This window comes from Castanea sativa, chromosome 3, assembly GCF_040712315.1.
Source record: "Castanea sativa cultivar Marrone di Chiusa Pesio chromosome 3, ASM4071231v1".
NCBI classification, from domain to species: Eukaryota; Viridiplantae; Streptophyta; class Magnoliopsida; order Fagales; family Fagaceae; genus Castanea; species Castanea sativa.
Genome location: NC_134015.1, coordinates 22,692,086 through 22,713,483, shown reverse-complemented (window position 1 = coordinate 22,713,483; position 21,398 = coordinate 22,692,086). Strand labels below are relative to the sequence as shown.

At 37.0% G+C, this 21,398-nt stretch overlaps 1 protein-coding gene across 3 annotated transcripts in view; it reads right to left on the bottom strand.

Annotated features, from left to right (window-relative positions):
• Positions 1 to 21,398, bottom strand: part of LOC142627046 (mediator of RNA polymerase II transcription subunit 23) — a 48,453-nt gene that overhangs the window by 16,869 nt on the left and 10,186 nt on the right. For 2 of the 3 annotated variants that reach the window (XM_075800831.1, XM_075800833.1), the window contains exons 8-16: positions 14,247 to 14,527; positions 13,650 to 13,733; positions 6,569 to 6,672; positions 6,199 to 6,361; positions 5,829 to 6,074; positions 2,020 to 2,190; positions 1,692 to 1,805; positions 1,478 to 1,603; positions 826 to 974 (exon numbers count right to left, since the gene is read on the bottom strand). In XM_075800831.1, the coding sequence (XP_075656946.1) occupies positions 826 to 974; positions 1,478 to 1,603; positions 1,692 to 1,805; positions 2,020 to 2,190; positions 5,829 to 6,074; positions 6,199 to 6,361; positions 6,569 to 6,672; positions 13,650 to 13,733; positions 14,247 to 14,527 (1,438 nt within the window). The remainder of the gene's footprint in view (positions 1 to 825; positions 975 to 1,477; positions 1,604 to 1,691; positions 1,806 to 2,019; positions 2,191 to 5,828; positions 6,075 to 6,198; positions 6,362 to 6,568; positions 6,673 to 13,649; positions 13,734 to 14,246; positions 14,528 to 21,398) is intronic. The other variant, XM_075800832.1, reaches the window with a different exon arrangement.

The window sequence follows — 21,398 nt, the reverse complement described above, 5'->3', positions numbered from 1 at the left end:
TGTAAGAAAGTTACTGTTCACATTTACAAGTGTTCATGCAACATAGACACAATTTTATCCTCCTACACGTCCCCACCACCTTGCACTATCATAACCTTCAAGAAATCTCACTATTTATATCCAAAAATGGGTTATTTCTGTTATAAACATAACCCTTGTTGCATCCTTTCATGCCGTAGTACTTACACGACTGGGGGAAAATCCTATTTCAAAGCACAAGGTCAAAACTATCACCCCCACAACATTAAGAAGCCTTTTTTTGTCTCATAATTACTGTTCATTGTACTTTATTAGGTTAATATGTTAGTTTGAATTTGGCTTTCATTTAAATATGATGGCCAAGGGATGCAATTGCATGGCTAATCTTATTTATTTAGTAGTTCAGTCTAGTAGAGTTACTGGATTGTTAAGTGTCAGATGGACATGGTCTACTCTTCGTCTGTGCAGGGTATTGGTCTTGGCAAAGTTTGTTGGAAGCCAACAATGAGTAGAGGTTTGAGGTACAAGGATATTATCTTTCTTTATCCCCTCCTGTCATATCTTTCCCATGGAAAGTGATGTGGCAATCCAAGGTTCCTCCAAGGTTAACTTTTTTTTTTTCATGGTCTGCTTCTTTAGGTAAGACTTTAACAACAAATAACCTTCAAAAAAGGCGTATTATTGTCCTTGATTGGTGTTATATGTGCAAAAGGTGTCCAGATATTACCACAAGTTAGTTCAGTTAACAAGGTTTAACTCAGAAGTAGATTTTGTGGCCTCGGTCTCAGTGAACATACCATACTATTTTGTTTCAAACTAGGCAAGTTATAAATTTATAAATGTCACCTGTCCTTCCATGAGAGATGATTCCCGAGAGCCTTTTGCAATTCAACTCGCTTGAACATTCCAGAGTGAAGCCAATGCTCTGGGGGACCACGATTTATACGATATAAATTTACTCTTTGTTGGAGCTCTTGCCTCTCAAGTAAAGTGATCTGCAACATATAGATTACACCATCAAAAGCATTAAACACAACTAATGACTGCTCATTTTCATTTACAAGGATAAGAATTTTTTATACAACCATCAATAAAAGTTTGGTTAAGTCACTTATCAAAAATAAAATAGAAATTGGTGAAGTCTATAATTTCTAGGAGAGCTCAAGAAAAATAAACACAATCAAGTAAATCTCCACAATGCCATGAAAGAAAATCCAGAAGTCTGAAAAAGTTAAATCGACTCAAGCAATAATTTGAGTAAGATATTAGTATGAGATAGTGATAAACAATTATATGCACATAGCATTACATTCCTTTTTTTTTTTTTTTTTGAATGGTAAGTTACATGTAGCATTATAGAGCACTTGATCTCACAACCTCAACCTCTGCCCCATTCTATGGAGTGAGGAAATTCCATTTGAGCTAGAGCTCATTGTAATAACACTATACAGAGATCACACTGATAATGCAACATAGAGATAAGTGAATAAGTTCGTACCACTATGCGCAAAGCATGGGGATCTTCATCACGGTCAATAAGTGCCAGAAGCAAAATATCAAAGGGAAGCAACTCATGGGTCCAAACAAAAAATGCAAGGTTTGCACAAGCTTTTAACAAAAGGTCCTGAAAATGAAAAACATGAAAAGGCTGAATGAACAAACTAGTAGGCATTGCTACATAAAAATTAAAAGAACTTGGCACAATCTAGTACCTGTAAGGGATGTCCATGCTGAAGTTCCATTTGAATATGATGAAGTAGCACGTCCACCATTTGGTAAATATTAGCTGTAACTTCTTCCGGGGAAAACTCCCTCAAGACACGTGCCTGTTCTCCATTACAAGAGAAGAGAAGATTGTTCTTAAAGATTTTTTGTTTTTTTGATACGTTAATTGATATAACTTAATACAATAATCGTTCTTAAAGATGCGATAAAACAATCTCCCAGGGGAGGGGAAAAAGAAAAAGGCTGTACAGAAATGAGGTAGCATTGCATAAATACAATTCAAATATCATTCCAGGATAAGTGGAACTTTCGTACCAAGTTTGCACTGTTTATGCTCTCTGGGTGCCCATGCATTAGTACCCAAGCACCGGCACAAAGACAGTTTCGGTGTTGAGGAAAACTATGACTGACATAGGTTGTAACATAAGAAGGATCAGCCGACGGTGAAAGGAGTTGCTTGCATTGGTTAATTACAGTGGTTTCCACCTGCACAATTAGTTAAAGTTCTAACACTGGTAGAATGCTCAAGTTATTAGAAAACACATACTTGAAAAAATATATATACAATTTGCAGTTTATATTTGCATATTTACTTTAAAATCGATTGGGAAACATTGCTTCAGTAAGCCTCTGTTTGGTATAACTGATTAGTACGCTTATCTATTAAGCTGGCCAATGTACAGCTATTTAAAATCTCATTTTCTTTACATACAGAGGCACTTTTATCCTATCTATTTTTAAGCAAAATAAGCCAATGAAAATAAGCTATACCAAATGCACACAGTGCATCCCATGGTGCGGACACAAGCTATAGTCCTCAAATTATACAAACCAATGGGTGTAGACAAAAAAGAAGATGGCCCAACTCGTGACCTAATGGATGGAGCTGCTAATAGTTGGGCTTAAAGACCTACTAAAACCCAGTCATCTAATAATTCATATTTCTTTAAGTATTTTGTTATTTTCATTTCCTTGTTGGTTTAGGAGTTTAATTTCTTTATCCCCTTCCATGTCTCTAACAACCTGAAGAATCTCCTCTTTCCCAAACTTCCCTTACAAGCCAACCCCTCTCCATTCCCCCAATTTGATCAAACTCCAAACCCTCCACGAAAGGCCTCCACACCTCTGGCTCAAGATACAAATTTTTATAAAACTGCACTACCTGAGCAGCTACCTCGGACTCCTCATAAATCACCCCATCCACCTCCAAGATACTCAAATGATTATACCTTCTACGAGAAATAGCCACCTTGTGGAAGAACTTAGTATTATTATTTCCTTTCTTGATACATAACATCCTCAATTTTTGTCTCCATGATATTTCTTCCAAAGAAAGAATATGCTTCACTTGGGACCTCACTTAAACCCTTTCACATTTCTCCCCATCAGAGAGTCCAAACTCCCCTTCCTTTAGCATCAAAATTTTTTGATGGGTGGGATGTGTTACCATGTGAGTGGATTTCAGGTTTAATAAGGGAAATTGCAGCTCTAGTGGTTTTCTAGCGATTGGTGAGTTTTTGTGTGTGCGTGTGTGTGTGTGTGTGTTTTTTTTTTTTTCTTTCTTTCTTTTTGTTTGGTTTGGCAAGAAAATGCGGAAATGCTGTTTTGTTGAGAAAGTAGGAATTGTTTGGTTGAGGATGATGTTTCAGGGAAAAAATGTTGGTTTATCGCATTTTTTAGTTTGTGTGGTATGTAAGGTTTATTGAATAAATGTGGGAAAACAGACCATAAAATTGTATGTTTGATAAACTGTTTATTTTTGCGGTGGTTGCATGTGCAAGGAAAATAGGGAATGCATAGATCACTTGATTCTCCATTGTGAGGTTGGTCAAGAATTGCAGTCAATGGTATTCTGTTTATTTGGGATTTATTAGGTTATGCCTAAGAGGTTACTGGGACTATTGACTTGTTCAAGGGGCAATTTGGACAAAATCAAACATTGATATTTGGATTGTGATTCCATCATGCATAATATGGAATATTTGGGTAGAACCAAATGCTTGTGTGTTTGAAGCGAATGGGCAATTCATTTTGGAATTGACAATGTTCTGCTTACATTTGATGCATGATTGGATGAGTGTGAAATGAACAGAGGCCTCCCATTGATGTCTTTTAAAAAGAACATGTCTTCAATTGACAAAATTAAAAACCCAGTACTTAATTTGAGACAGGATTTTTTTTAAATCTACTTAATTTGAGACAAGGGAATGACTTTATTTTTTATTTTTAAAAAAACTCCTAAAAGTACATGTATCCACAAGATGACGTATGACAGATTGGGGGAATTGTCTACGTGTGCTTGTGGTAGGCGTAGGGTTTGGAAGGTTTGTGATATGGTTAAGAAGGGTTAGGGTTCCAGAATAACTAGGTTTTGTAGAGAAGAGAAAAGAATTGATTCATGATTGCAAAGAGGTAAGAAGATATGGAAATCTTATCTACCCACAAACTATGTCCAGTATGCTTGAACAGTTTGCGTAAACAGTGCTGTGAATAGTGACAGATTACCAAACAGTTTGCGTAAGCACCGATTGTCCCAAAAGTTTAAACTATTGAAATATGGTAAATTTAATCATTTAACGACATATTTCTAATACTCCCCTTCACATGTGGGCCAAAACTACCTTTTAATAGGTGAGATTCAACACATGAGAATTTAAATGGGATGTAGAGTGGAGGAGACAAAGATTGAACTCAAGACCTCCTGCTCTAATACCTTGTTTAATTACCGATTGTCTCAAAAGTTTAAGCTATTGGGATATGGTAAATTTAATCATTTAGCCACATACTTCTAACAAGTATTAGAATACAATTATATAGGCCCTAACTCTTAACTAGTCCTAATAGAACTAAGACTCCTACTTTGACTAATAATCCAAACCCTAATTGACAATCGAGCCCTAAAGCTAAAGTGGTACCCCTACCTCATGGTGAGAGTGCAAGTTTGAAGCCAGGGCTCTAATGGCCTTGAAACTATTTGTAGGAAAATAACCCTAATTGAATTGAACCAAAGCCAACATATAAAGATTCATAAACTAAATCAGACTTACAAATAAAGTAAAACCCACGGGCCACAACTATAGCCCATACTGAAATTAAATACCCTTTTCTCTAGAAAAACCAAATAAAACATAAACTAAATATACTGATAACCTAGTTAATTACTCTGGGCACTTATTCTTGGACTTTTCCTTAACTTTAGATTTCCAAAGAAGATTTGTTTTGCCTAACCACACCATGGTTGCACAAAAACAGCAGGGGTATGCAAACAATTTTTATTGGACATAGGTTCAATAAAATTTGTTTGCATACACCATGGACTCAATGCTTTTGTTCAATAGAACTTATTACTTATCAAAACAAATTATATTGGACATAGGTCAGTGGCCTAAATATCTTTGAATGAAGCAACCAACAAATAACAAAAGGAAAGAAATTGAGATTCCCCTCAAGGACAGCTCAATTTAAAAGATCAACTAATGAAAACCATACATACAATGTCATGTGAGCATCTAGAAGAAACATAGTGAACAGGCTAATAATATATGTGCAGTGGCATCTTCATCCATTAGTTCAGAACAATAATTATGTTGTACAACGATGAGTCATCACTCATAATGTGAGAAGGTGCTTCATGTTTACAATCTAAACATCATAATCCATTTAATCGCTGCTGATTTTTTTTTTTTTCCTTCCAGATGGTTATGGAGCACTGAACTTTTATGGTAATAGTCTAACCAAGTCAGTGAAAAACATTTTGAACGCAAATTCATTTAAGTTTCACTTGTAGCATCCTATAAATCTTGGGGAGGATCTTTGCTACTTTTTGTGGAAATATTTTCATGGGTAGAAATTAATCATAATTATATAAGAAAAAGCAGGATAGAAGTAGCAAGCAACATTTGTACTACTAATTTTATACACGTGTCCCTGATTCCCTTCACTTTCTTTCCCCCTATTAAATCTCATAATTTGTCATAATATGACAGGTCACAAAACTTATATCAAGACGAGTAAAGACATTTTCAATCTTAATGAATACAAAGGAAATTTCAACAGGAAGAAGAAGAAATTATTTTTGAAAAAAGCATATTAAGGAACCAAAAATAAAAATAAAAATAATGAACCTGTTGCCATGCTTGAATCACCGCGCTCCTTTTATCCATCCGCCCCATTAAGGCATCACGTAGAACAGAAGGAAAGTAGCGCAGTGTTTTCTCTGACCATGTATGTTGACTAGTTGCCATTATCTGTTCTAACATAGTTTGAAGATAAAGCAGGTGATCTGCATCCGCAATTCCACGTGTTTTAATCGTGATGGCAAGTGTTATAATGGTTATCCTATTTAAGGTTTCAGTGAATTCAGTTGGACCCTTCAAAAAGAAAAAACAGAAGAATCATATTTTAGTTGAATTCAGAAGGGTAAAAAAAATCCCTTGCTCTCCCCCCCCCCCTCCCCCAAAAAAAAAGTTTCAGTTGGAAGACAACAGTATCCACCTTCCCTTCCCTTTTCACCGAGAAAAAATCTCTGAGTGACAAAATAAGATTCATGCACAAGTTTTCAGCCAATCTAAATACACGGTGCTCTCCGCGTTTCCCTTTTCTTGCAGAAATTATTTTCGTGACATCGTACATCAAGGCTTTGCTTTTTCCTTGGTACCTACAGTAAAAGAGAGTATGTCAAACTGACAAATTAAGTTGCAATACTATCAGATTGCATCCAAGGGAATCAAGCTTATAGCATCTGAAGTTTATGGAAATTTGGACTCCAAAACCAAGAGGCTAATTTTGGAATAAAGAGATCCAGAAGCACATGGTAATTGATCAAAATATTGTGATTAAAAAACATGGACCACAGAAGTATCACCTATATAATGGCAGCAAACGGTAATTCAAAATTTCAAGCACCAAAAGAGTTACACCAGGCTTGCTCAATAATGCTGGGTTCCTTTGTGACAAATTCTGCAGTAACTGGCAGTTATAAGATACATCATCGCTGTAAGACAAATATCTTGAAAAGAAAGGTAAGAATATGGTGAGTACTAGAGGCAGAAAGAGGAATTATTTATGGTAAAATAATTTATTCAGAAAGATAAATAGACAAGGTACAGAATATGTCCTATTCCACTCCTGAATATTACACGTAAGTTTAAGCTATCCAAAATTTGTAAAGAGAATATTAGAGAACATTTCCTAAAACAGCAACCAATCATACAAACATTTTAACATTGATTGTTTGATGATGTTGTTTATATGTCCAAAGTCATCAACGGATATGCTATTTTTGTCAAGCCAAATTGTCAACAACATGCGAAATGGAACATCATTCCAAGCTTTAGAGCTTCTGTGATAATGAGATCTCCATTTCCAATAGATTAGCATCTGAACCACTGTCTTCTGCATAAGCCATGAAACTTCAAAGAAAGTGAACACAAACAACCAAATAACTCATCACAGTACAATGAGGTAGAAGGTGCTCAACTAATTTGCTATTCTTGAACACGCAACATCAATCGATAATCAATATGTTCCACTTCTGAAGTGATTCACTATTATAATGTAATCCAGCACTACCGTCCCTGCAAAGAAAGCAACCTTTCCAGGAACCTTAACATTCCAAATGCTTATCCAAGGAAAACCAATCACATCCCCATCAATAGAGTTTTAAAAGCAAACCCACGCTAGTAGATTCACCTTTTCTTTTATGATAATTAAGAGAATAATTTATTACAAAAAGGTACACTCAAATGCAAGTGCCCTTAAAGAATTACAAAGGGAAACTCATTAAGTCCAAAAAATCAACAAGAGAAATACATGAACCCCCCCCCCCCCAGTCAAAGTACAATAGTCAAACAAAGATCACAAAACTATTCTTAATATCCTGCATAGAATGCTATTCGTCCTCAAAAGTTCAACAAATTTTTTTTTTTTTTTTTGATAAGTAAGAATGATATATATACGAAGGGTTACTCTATGCCTGAAAAAACACAGAGCAACCTAGGAGATACAAGAAAAAGAAAACAAAGAGAAACAAAGACAACAAGAAAATTAGGAAGGGAAAAGGGAGCAAAGAAAAGAAGGGAGGGAATCACTAGACGTGAGTCCCCACGCGCGCGACCAATCAAAGAGAGTCCCACTGAAAAAAACAAGCAACTGTTCACTAGAGCTATCCAAATCCTCAAAAGTCCTCCGGTTACGCTCCTTCCAAATACACCAAAGGATGCAAAGCGGGACTAAATTCCAGATCTGAGATGAATGCTTCCCCAACCAATTCCACCAACCAAAAAGCATTTCAGGAATCGATCTAGGCATAACCCAGACCAAGCCAAAAGTTAGGAAAACAAAGCTCCATAACCGGTAGGCCATATCACAATGAAGGAGAAGGTGATCTACCGTCTCTCCACTATGACGGCACATAATGCACCAATCCACAAAATCCAATCTTCTCAATCTCAGATTGTCTCCCGTTAGAATCTTATTCCAAGCTACACACCAAACAAAAAAAGAAACTCGCCTTGGGGCCTTTGCTCTCCAAATAGCTTTCCAAGGAAAGATAGTAGAAGGAGAATTTCTCAATTTGTTGTAGTACGATCGGATGTCAAAAGCTCCATTAGACTTCAATTTCCATCTCATCCGATCTCCAACATCCATAGGAGGGGTTATAGAACCCAACATACGAAGAAACCGCAGCCCTTCATCCATCTCCCAATCATTAAAAAATCTACTAAACCGAACATTCCAAACTCTTCCATCCTCCGCCCCCTGCCTTTGCAAAGAAGCTTCAACAGAAGCCTCCTTCACAATGGCGATGCCAAACAACCTTGGAAAAGCCAATTGAAAAGATTGATCCCCATGCCACCCATCCTGCCAAAACCTCACCCTGTTCCCCAGACCAACCACAAACTGACAATTTTTGCTGAAATCCTCCCAACCCATGCGGATACTTCTCCACAAACCACACCCATGAGCTCCCCTACCCAGTTTTGAGGTCCATCCCCCCCAATCTTCCCCATATTTTGAAGCTACAACCCGCCTCCATAGCCGACCCTCTTCCTTTCCAAACCGCCACAACCATTTCCCCAACAAAGCCTTATTAAAGGTAGTGAGTTTCCTAATCCCTAAGCCACCATTGGCTATAGGCGCACAAACTTTGTCCCAACCAACAATTTCTCTCTCTCCATATGGTCTACATAATGCAATGCGGAGTAGCTTGCTACACAACCCTGTTTCAGTGACATCCAAAGAACCCTCTGCAAGCAGTCAACATATCAATCACCTGGTTTGGCAACACCCAAATTACTCCAAAAGCTGTAAATGCAAAATATCACAGCTCTCTAGCTATAGGACTGCAGTAACAGGTGCTCAATTGATTCACAACTGCAATTACACCTAAAGTCACACTCACACATTAAAAGTGTTCAATAAGATTTCTCTTTCTCAATAATCGATTGTCAAGATTTTCCCCAATGTTGCAGTCCATGTAAAGAATGCAACTCTAGGTGGAACTTTGCTCTTCCAGATATCTTTCCAAGGAAAATTCATGTCTTCTGTAGAAATTAAAGTTCGCTAATAGCTTTTGACCTCAAAACCCCTTCTCGTAGAAGGATTCCAACAAAGCTTAGCCTCCCCATTCCCCCTCACTGGAATAGAATAAATTACATCCATAAAAGATAACAATGACTACAAGTCCCAATCATGCACAGTTTTTGAGAAATTCAAATCCCAATGAAGAATGCTGAAAGACAACATATTATGCAATTGGGAACTGCCCTCCAAATTTCTATATGTTGACGTTGTCCTAGCTGCCCTTGCTCACAAAACAACACTAATATGTTTTTTGGAATAACCCACTGAACCCAAAACAGATTGAAGACCAAAGTCCACAACTCTTGAGCCAAAGAACAATAGAAGAGTAGATGATCCATAGTGTCACACCCCAACTCATCATTGGCATGATACTGTCTGCCTTGGGTTGCCCCTCATGGTTTTTAAAGGCCTCATACCAATTAAAGTCTAAGACCTCCATATAAGGCGTAAGACCTCCCCCCGCACCTAGGTGATGTGCAACTTAGTCAAGATTTGGTTCTCCCTCGCCTCACCCCACTTAAGAGGTCTTTTAGACATTTGGGTCCCCAAAATAAAATGGTTTCAAAGCCGACCCCTACACGAGAGGATGATGTGTGGGTCCCACACAGGGACACATGGCCCTTAATGGGGATTAAAAGTCCCAAAGACGTGGGTAAGGTGAGGGAGAACCAAATCTTAAATAAGTCCACATTGCCTAGGTAAGGGGGTCATGCGCCTTATATGGAGGGCTTGGACTCTAATTGGTAAAAATCCTTTTAAAACCGTGGGGGACAATTCAAAGCGAACAATATCATGCCAATGATGAGTTGGAGCATGACACAGTCTCACCACTTCTTTTACACAACATCAACCTATCATAATAAGATTTCTCTTTCTCAACTTATTGATTGTCAAGATTTTCCACAACTCTACAATCCATGAAAATAATGCGACTCACGGTGGCACTTTGGTCTTCCAAATACCTTTCCAAAGAAAATTTGCATCTTCAATTGAAATTAAAGTTTGACAATAGCTTTTGACCTTAAAACCACTTCTCTTAGCTGGCATCCAACAAAACTTATCCTCCCCATTTCCCCTCATTGAAATGGAATAAATTACATTCATAAATGACAACAATGACTCCAACTCCCAATCATGCACAGTTCTTGAGAAATTTTTTTTTAAGAAATAATAAAGATAATTTCATTGATATTAAAAAGAGAGAGTCACCCAAGTACACAGGGAGTATACAAGGGGGAACAAATCAAAGACGAACACTACAAAAGTCAAGAAAATCCAAAATAGAAAGAAAATGATGACTTCTCCACACAGAGTACCAATCAAGTAAGGTTCGGAAAAAAAGAAGCTTCAGATCAGGCATGGAACTCTCGATGTCTTCAAAACATCTCCTATTTCTCTCCTTCCAAATACACCACAACAAACAATGAGGAACGGCCTTCCAAATATCTCCATTACGATGGCGACCAAAACGACCTTGCCAGCAAGCCAAAAGCCCAACAACAGACCTTGGCATAATCCAACAAACTCCAAATAAACCGAAGACCATATCCCACAACTCCATGCCAACCGGGCAATGAAGGAAAAGATGGTCAACACTTTCACAATTGCACTTGCACATATAACACCAATCCAGAATGCAAACTTTTCTTTTTCTTAAATTGTCAATAGTCAGACATTTCCCCAAAGCTGCAGTCCAAACAAGGAAAGCCGCTCTAGAGGGGATCTTCTGCTTCCAAATGCTTTTCCAAGGAAAAAACTGCTCACTATGGCCAACTAGAAGATGGTAGTAAGTACTAACCGTGAACCCCTTACTCTTACAGGGCAGCCAACAACTCTTGTCCTCCCCAATCCCCCTTACGGGAGTGCTATAAATGGAATTGATGAAGCTCTTGAAAGCTTCCAATTCACGATTATGTACTTCCCTACAAAACTGAAACTCCCAAGAGCAGCACCCTTTCGCAGATGTTTTGGATTTTCCTAGGATTTCTAGGGATAATGTGGATTGGTTAGAGAGACCTTTTGAGGATTCTGAGATTTTTGATGTCATCATGGAGTTTAATGGGGATAAATCTCCTGGGCCTGACGGTTTTTCGATGGCTTTCTTTCAAACTTGCTGGGGGATTCTCAAATCAGACATCATGGCTGTGTTCCACCATTTCCATGATATTGGCCAGTTTGAAAAAAGCTTAAATGCAACTTTCATTGCTCTCATTCCTAAAAAAGCTGCAGCAGTGGAAGTAAAGGACTTCTAGCCTATTAGCCTTGTTGGGGGGGTTTATAAAATCCTTGCCAAAGCTTTGGCTAGTCGTCTTCGCATGGTTTTAGGAGAGATCATCTCAGCTCCTTAGAATGCCTTTGTTCTAAATAGGAAGATCCTTGATTCCGTTCTTATTGCTAATGAATGTCTTGATAGTAGATTGAAGTCTGGTCAGCCAGGGTTGTTATGTAAACTGAACATAGAGAAAGCCTTCGATCATGTGAATTGGAGATTTCTTAATTACTTGGTTGAGCGTTGCGGTTTTTCCGATAAGTGGAGGCGATGGATTTCATTTTGTGTATCAACGGTTCGTTTCTCTATCCTTACTAATGGTACTCCTCATGGGTTTTTTGGAAGTTCAAGGGGGTTGCGGCAAGGTGATCCTTTGTCCCCCTTGTTATTTGTGTTGGTTATAGAAGCCGTCAGTAGAATGTTGGATAAGGCTGCCCATGAAGGTTGTTTATCAGGCTTTAGTGTTGGTGTTTCTGATGGAAGACCTTTGATGGTTTCCCATCTCCTTTTCGCTGATGATACTCTTATTTAAGATCCGAATGAAGAAAGCCATTGCCAAACTTTTTAAGATCTGCTACTACAGCTTCCATGTTCATGTAATGGAAAACAGTTTCAAGTATGCCGCCTTCAACTGAAATTTGCCATACCATAAATCATAACAGGATTTCACCTTTGTCCCATCGCCCACCTCAAACTGAAGGTACTGCGAAAAAGAAGCCCACTCTCGACTTATAAATTTCCTAAAACTAAAACCGTAAAGTCCCTTGACGACATTCATGCACCAACCACCCCATACACTACCATACTTCTCCCCTACTACTCTCCTCCACAACGTATCTCGCTCCATACCTAATCTCTAGAACCACTGAGAAAAGCTTGATTAAATCTCTTCAAACTCCTAATGGCCAACCCCCCACATATCTTAATCCATTTCACTAAATGGATCTTGGACTCCTTGCCTAAGCCACTCCTTAAGAAATCTCTATGTAACTTTTCTATTCAACTAGCCACCTCAATTGGGATAGGAAACAGAAAGATAAAATAGGTGGGTAAGTTGGAAAGGGTACTTTTAATTACCATAATTTTTCCCCCTAAGATAAATAAAGTCGCTTAATCCTACCAATCTTCTCTTCATCTCCAGAATTGAGTTCCAATTTCCAAATTGTCTCATCTTTGAGTTTGGCATCCAAAGAAAGACCTAAGTATTACATTGGTAAATTCGACTGTTTACAACCCAAAATAGTCACTAGCTCCCCCAAATTTGGAACATCCCCAATCCACCAATTCAGACTTACCCAAATTCACCTTTAACCTGGAAACCGCTTCAAAGCAAGTGTAAAGGCATCCAAGTGCACAGTGTAAATCTTGGAGCAATAGTTTAAGAACTCATAGCTCAAGTACCCAGTGTTCACATTTTTTTTATATGAGCAGCTAAAACTAAAAACTATAGCTCCAAGAATGAGGACGACACAATATGAAAGCTAGGATCAAAGTTCCTAGGTTAATAATGTGACACCAAAATAAGCACCAGGCCTATCATGTTTGGACCAAATGACATCTCTTCCCCCAATAAACAAGGGCTGGGGGGTAAGGTCACAAGTTCGATATCTATGTATGAGTTGTGTTTACCTTTTAAAAATAAATAAATAAATAATTGGCACGTTAAAAGACAAGATCTAAATCCGAGGATGACCATTTGAATAACTTTCATTCTCTTTCTAGTGTAGCAGGGTAGAAGAATGGTAGAGTAAGAGCCATTCATGCCAAATATATAGACATTGCTTTATCCGATATACATTTTTTTCTTGTCACCCAAACCATTCAAATATGAAGATGTCAACCAAGCTACAGGTGAACCCCTTACAGGTTGACATAGACACTTCAGACAGAATCCCATAATGAACAAAGTTGGGGGCTGCCTACATTATGAAGCCCACTGTAGCCTCAAGACCAGAAAACAAGGGAGAAAACTGATTCCCTCTCTACATATTATGAATGCATTAATACAGAGCATACTTACTTGCAAGAAATGAGATTAATAACATAGCAATAAAAATAAAAATAAAAACTTTTAAACGGCACAAGAAGTTACGCTGAAGTGTGAACGAAATAATGAGTGAGGTGCAATGAGCAGCAATCTAGTATATGTTTCAACCATTGCGATGCTAGGCACAACCTGCATTGAAATATTAAACATAAATGTCAAAAGATAGTTCCAAATTTATAGAGATCTCATTGAACCACATTCCCAGATTTATATAGATCATGTTCAAAGTGATATCTAGTCTATAATTCATCCTTTATAAGTTTCCAGGACATAATATCAGACAATGCACTTATAGTAATCAAATAACTCTTTTACATAGTGCTGGCTCTGCTTTCCATGTAGATTTTTGGATGGCACCAGAGTTTATTATTATGCTTTGGCAGTCTATACCTCTTGAAATGAGAGGAAAAACCCTTAGTAAGATCTATTACATAATGAGTTTCTTTCACTCAATTTTTTCTACAATATTAATACAATTTCAGTCATCTAAGTTGGGCAGATTTTCTAGTAAACAAATAGATGTAATTAAGAAGATTAGTCTTAGCATATATGACATGATTAGTATTAAAATACAATTAAGAATATTTTCTAGTACTCATTAAAAAAAATTATATTGAATTGAACGTATATAAACTAGCGTACCTGCCCAGCAAATAAACTTTCTTCCATTTGAAAGGCAAGCTTCAAACATAGGTTCATGGAAAAGCCAGATAATAATGACATTGGCAAGGGGCTTACTTCCCGCATAACCATTACCCTCTCATTGGACTGTATATTTGGTCCTGGTAACAATTCTGTAACTCCAGCAGAGTTTAACCAATTCATTACCGTTTCACAAGCTGGTTGTGCCATGGTATAAGACACAACCCAAAACATCCCAATTGATCTATCATCCATATTCATGTAATCCATAATGCGGTCACCTGAAATGAAAAACCAACACAGGTAAAAAAATGGACAAGAACAGACCCCATTAAAAATATTTTGGTACACACTCTGCAGCAAATATGAATCATTGTTAAAATAAATCCAAGAACAGTTTCACCATTTGCTATTAAAGAAAATGCCCCAAAAATGAGGATATCAGACTTGTTTTTAATGAGCAATATTTTTTAAAAAATAAAGAGAAAAATGTAAAACATGTATATGAGAAGTAAAGCTTTAAATCGAGCAAGGACAACAATCTAGTGAAGTAAATAAAACCACATAAACAATTCCTCCCACGGTTTTTTATATAAATATATTGGCCAAGTTATTTCATGCTGAAAGAAATGGCAAAAAAAATAAAATTGAAGATGAATTAGGGCACTCAATCCACTTCAACAAGACATTCTAAAAGTCAGAGGACCAATAAAAAGATCATGCGTGTACGATGGAGTAATGTAAGATTAATATGCTATTACTTTGCAAATTCGCCTATTCAAGAATTATTTTATTGGGTCCTCATGCGAAGTACAATTGAAGTGAAAATCATGCCCTTTTAATGGTCTAAGTATAAGTCTTTTAGGGTTAAAACAGTTTTTAATTTGGGTTTTTATTTTATTAGTTATGGTCAATTTTATATTCAGGGGTAAATCTGTAATTTCTGCAATTACTGAGAATTAAGGGTATTTTGGTCATTTTCTTGAGTCTAGAATCTTCTAGGATTTTAAGTATCTTAGGTTTATTTTCTTTGGGTCCAAGTTAAGTATTTATTAGGTTTTATTAGTAGTCCGAATACTAGAAGGAATCATATAACTACTAGTATATGTATTCAATGAAGTAGAATGAGTTGATTAATAAAATTGAGTGTTTTAATAAAATTGAGTGTTTTAGGCAATAGGCACGTTGGCTTTTGTTGTTTTTTTCTCCTTTCTACTCTCTCTTTCTCTTCTTTCTTTCTAAGGTTACCATTCACGGGTACTGTTCACACAGCCCCTAAACAGCCCCAACTGCTCTCTAATTCTTCTTCTTTCCCAACCCAAAACCCACCACAACTAAACGTAGGCAAATCCCTAATTTGTCCTACATCAGTGTAGGGTTAAAACCTGGAAAGCACGGGTGCGGCGTTTGGGCCGCCGCTGCCTGCACATCCGTGCTGTGTCGGGCATTAAAAAAATACTTTTTTCAGCGCGATTTGCGCCGATACGGCGCCGATTCGCGCTGATTCGGCCCGAATCGGTACGTATCGAGCGCAAACCGGTACCGGCAAAATTGGCCGATACCGGCCGAAATTCAAAAAAAAAAAAAAAGTATTTCTCTTCAGCTAGGCTCTCTCCCATTCTCTGTATTCTAGTTATTATTTACTATTGCTCTTAAATTTGGTATATATTTATATAATGTGAAAAAAAGCATGTTTAGCAATATAATAAAAATATAAATAAAAATATTTTTAATAATTTTTTAATCGCCACACCCCGCCGCACCCGCACCCTACTTTTTCAAAAATTGCCGAGTCTCGCACCCGCACCCGAATCCCGAAACGCACCTGTGCTTCATAGGTTAAAACTAATTATATATTATTTATATAATGATTTCTAATATATTTTGACTAATTTGTCTCACATATATGTCATACAATCCCAACTTATAACAAAACAAATCCAATGTAGTTTTAAACAAAGGCTTAGTAAATATATCAGTGGTTTGAGCTCCTATAGAAACATATGGCGTAGTACTAACACCGCTTTCCGCTCTTTCTCGAACAAGATAGCAATCCAGCTCTATACACTTAGTCTGCTCATGAAACATAGGATTTGAAGCAGTGTGGATTGCTTTTAGTTATCACATACATAGTCATGGCAACTACATATCAAACCTTAATTGCTCAAGAAGGCGCTTGATCCACATAAGTTCACATGATGTATGAGTCGTGGCCCTATACTTGGTCTCTAAACTAGAACAAGACAACATTTTTATGTAAAACAAGGGTAGGAAAATAAGGATAAAAAATGAACAAAAGGTACAACAAAAATCCTTGTTCACTCCCTGTGTCCTAGGGTGCTTCCTTCCTTTTTGGTATCAATATATCTTATTACTTATCAAAAAAAAAATCCTAGGCTTCACCACCTAGAACCTGCCTACAAACCCTATGCTTCACCACCTAAGGGCGTTTGGCATCACCACCAAACAAAGAGAACAAAAGAGGAGATATATTCTCAACTCATCATAAATTATTCTTATTCAAATTGTACAGATTATACTAATATGGAAAACATCTAATCAAATCCCTTAAAACCAACAACATTAAGCTAGATTCAAAATTTGAAAACAAAATTAATTTTACATTCAAAAATAATATTTTAGATGATTTAATGCTCCCTGCATCGATTTTGCTTCTTACTTTTGCAAGTGATCAAGTTTCCCCTTAGAAATGTGCAAAATCCAATAGTAGATCTCCTGTCTAAAGGAGGTAGAGTTACTCTTATAAAAAATTAAAAAGTAGAGTTACTGTTATAAAAAATTAAAAAGTACTTTATCCAATCTGCTGACATATTTCCTTCCCTATTTCCCATGCTGACCTATTTCCTTTCCCTATTGCCTATGCCGGTGGAAGCCACAAATCGCATAGAACAACTCCAACGAAATTTCCATTGGAGTGATATGGGAGATGATTCAAAATTTCACTTGGTGAATTGATATAAGGTATGTTCTCCTCTTCAATATGGAGGTATGGCAATTAGGAGTTCGAGACGCTTTAATGAAGTTTTGTTGAGAAAATGGTTGTGGAGATTTGGGACTGAAAAGGTGTGTTTTGGAGAAGGGTGATAAGCTAAGTTGCACCGACACGGACACGGACACGGATACGGGGATACGGCAATTTATGAAAAATAAGGATTCGACACGGCGTGAACACGGCAATTAAATAATTAATTAAATTTTATATTTAGGCATATTTTTTAATAATACACGGCAATTAAAATACGTTTATGTCTAGAATTTAAATTATGTAAGAACTACAAATAAGTAAACTAACACTCAAAGTAGTACAATAATACACATAAAATGTTTAGAGTACAAACCAAAAGTTTAAATAGGCTACATTCAACACCAAACTAAAAACATATAAGGAAAACAAGCTTTAAACTTTTGGGATTAAAAAAAAAATGTATATATATATATATATATATATGTAGTGAGAGTGGGATTAAAAAAAAAAGCGTTATAACTTAAGTAACACTAATAGTACACTTAGTCACTAACAGTACACAGCATATCTGAACAAAAAAAAAAAAAAACAAACAAACAGAGAGAGAGAAAAGAAGAGGTCGAACTCGGACCTGTCCACGCCAAGAGAGAGAGAGATTGGAAGAAACAGAGGGCACGGCGTCGACGACGACTGTCTATGGAGCTTGCCAACTCGCCAATCGGCCCGATCTAGCACCGGCGATTGTCTATGGGTTTCAACTTTCACAGTAATGACTTCTTAGACTCTAAACTTTCACCGGCGACTGTCAAAATCTGTGATTTTCTGTTTTTTTTTTTTTTCACTGCTGGCGTGTCCACTGTGTCGGAGCAGTGTCAGAGAAGAGGACACCGGAGTCCGGCGAGTCGTGCCAGTATCCGTGTCCGACACGTGTCAAACACCGGTACGTCACCAAAAATGGCGTGTCAGTGCATCCTAGGTGATAACTATGATGCACAGACACGGACACGACACGGACACTGATACGGCGATACGACAATTTTTGAAAAATAAGGACACGACACGGCGTGGACACGGCAATTAAATAATTAATTAAATTTTATATTTAGGCATATTTTTAAATATTTTTAGACATAAAATACGTTTATGTCTAGAATTTAAATTATGTAAGAACTACAAATAAGTAAACTAACACTCAAAATAGTACAATAATACACAAAATGTTTAGAGTACAAACCAAAATGTTTAGAGTACAAACCAAAAATTTAAATAGGCTACATTTAAAAGCTACAATATTCATTTTTAATTTATACTTTCAGTATTCATTTTAATAAAATCATCTACAATATTTAAGTTTAACTTTAAATTAATAAAATTATAATAAGTGAGTGGGATTAAAAAAAAAAATTTCACGTTGTCCAGTGAGTGTTTATAAGTAACCCACTCACCTATTACCAAACGGCCAAATATCTAAAAGAAGAAGAAGAAAAAAAAAACACAGAGAAGAAGCTTAAAGAAAGAAATCGGATCTGACGTCCACGTCGAGAGAGAGAGAGAGATCGGAAGGGACAGGGCACATCGGCGACGTCAATGGCGCTCGCCGATCGGCCCGATCTAGCTCCGGCAATGGACAGAGGGCAACGGCAGCGGAGCGGCAGCGGGCAGAGGGCACGGCAGTGGCGATGGACAGGGCACCGCAGCGGCAGCGCCGATCACCAATCTGTGATTTTCTTCACTCTCTCTTTTTTTTTTTCACTCCTGGCGTGTCGAACGTGTCGGCGCCCAGTCGGAGCCGCGTCGGAGCTGTGTCGGCGCTGTGTTGGAGAAGCGAAAAAAAAAAAAAAAAAAAAAAAAAAGACACTGCTTGGACACCGGAGTCCGGCGAATCGTACCAGTTCCGGTGTCCGATACGTGTCGGACACCGACACAATGCCAAAAACGGCGTGTCGGTGCAACCAAGGGTGATAAGAGTTAAATATGGAAGTAAGGGTGGAGGCTAGTGCTCCCATTCCAAATCCTTATGGGGTGAGCTTATGGAAGACTATTAGAGGTGGTTGGCCTACCTTTTCCCGCTATATTTAGTTTGAGATTGGTAATGGATCTAGAGTGAAATTTTGGCATGATGTTTGGTGGGTGATAGCCCTTTGAGTTTGTGTTTTCTAGAGTTATTCAGAATCAGTAGTAACAAGGAGTCTTATGTGGTTGATCTCGTGAAGTTCCCCAATGGTGTTCTTTATTGGGATATGAAATTCTTGCAAGCAGTTCAGGATTGGGAATTAGTCTTTTTTTTTTTTTAATTTATGGATGTTATCTATGGAGTATCTTTGAGAGGATCTGGTGAGAATAAGATGTGTTGGATGCCTACTAAGAGAAGGGGTTTTGAGGTTAGCAACCATTATCGGGTTTTGATCGATGTATTCAATCAGCCCCTCCCTTAGAGGAGCATTTGGAAGCAAAAAGTCCTTTCTAGAGCTGTGTTCTTAGTTTGGACTGCAGTGGGGAGTCAGTAATAAGGAAATTGTGGATTTTGGAATGGTATTATATGTTAGAAAGCACGGGTACGGATACGGTATGGTGACACGGCAATTTTTGAAAAAGTATGACACATGTATGGCAAGGGCAGGGATACATATATTAATTCATTATTAAATATATTTTTATTTATGTTTTTTATATGGTTAAGCATTTATTTTTCATATAATATTAAACATATATCAATTTAAGAGAAATAATAAATATTTTATTTAATTTTTTTTTTTTTGATAAATAATAAATATTTTATTTAATTAAAGTCTAAGAGTCTTTAATATATATATATATATATATAATTTAAAATATTACATCCTTAAACAATTTAAGCTCATGTCTTAATTATATTTAAGCCCATGTCCCAAGTCACAAGTATATTTAAAGCCCATTACGTGAGCATGTCATTCTAATATGTGAAAAAAATAAATAAATAAAAAAAATAAAAGAAGAAGAAGAAGAAGAAGAGACGCGGTGGAAGAAGAAGGGAAGTGGCCAACAGCTGGCCACTTAAAAGTTAAATTGAAACGGAAGAGGCAGACAACCACACAACTCTATATAAAAATAATAAATAAATTGGTCACACAACTCTCAAAAAAATATATATATATTAAGTTTTGAAAACAAAAAATGAGGGAGAAAGCTAAGAAAGATGAAGAGAAATAGCATGGGAGAAACTGAAGCATGAGGAAGACTGAAGATGGAGAATGGAGATGCAAGGTTACAGATTTTCCCCTCTTTTTTTCTTTCTTTTTTTGACATACCTGTGTCCTGGCCGTATTCGATATTTTTAAAAAATAAAAAAATAATAAAAAATAAAAAAGGGCTAGGACACATGTGCAGCCACGTCCCATGCGTACCCTGTGTTCGGTTTGGTTCGTGTCCAAAGTGGGCACAATAAGCAAAATGCCTTGTCTGTGCTTTCCAAGTTATATGTGAAAAAACAGTGTGGAATCAGTAAATCATCTTTTACTACAATGTCCTACTGCTTCCGAGCTGAGGTCTATGGTCTTCACCTTGTTTGGTATTCACTGAGTAATGCCAAAGACTATGGTTGAGCTTCTAGTTTGTTGGCAAGGAAAGTTTGGACATAATTGTAATGGTGTCTTTTGGATGGTTGTTCCTCATTGCTTGATTTGGTTGCATTTGGCAAGAGAGATAATCGGAGCTTTGGATAAGAACAGTAGGAGATCTAAAATTTTTCTCTTTTAAAACGTGATGATGGATAATTTATGTGAAAGGAAAGTACGGATTTTGGATTGGTATTTTACTACAATGTCATATTGCTTCAAATCAATTGACTATCTTTTACTACAATGTCATATTGCTTCTGAGTTGAGGTCTATGGTGTTCTTGTTTGGTATTTTACTACAATGTCATATTGCTTCCGAGCTGTGGTCTATGGTGTTCTTGTTTGGTATTCACTAAGTAATGCCGAAAACTATGATTGAGCTTCTAGCGTGTTGGCATGGAAAGTTTGAATGTCATGAATTTCGTTGGCTACTTTAACTTTTTTCATCTATTAGATGATGATAAGGACTTTTATGGGACATTATAAAGATTAAGGACAATTTTGAAACAAACGTTAAAGGTTGATAATTCATTTTTCAATTTCAGAAAATGAACAAGAAATTACCATACTG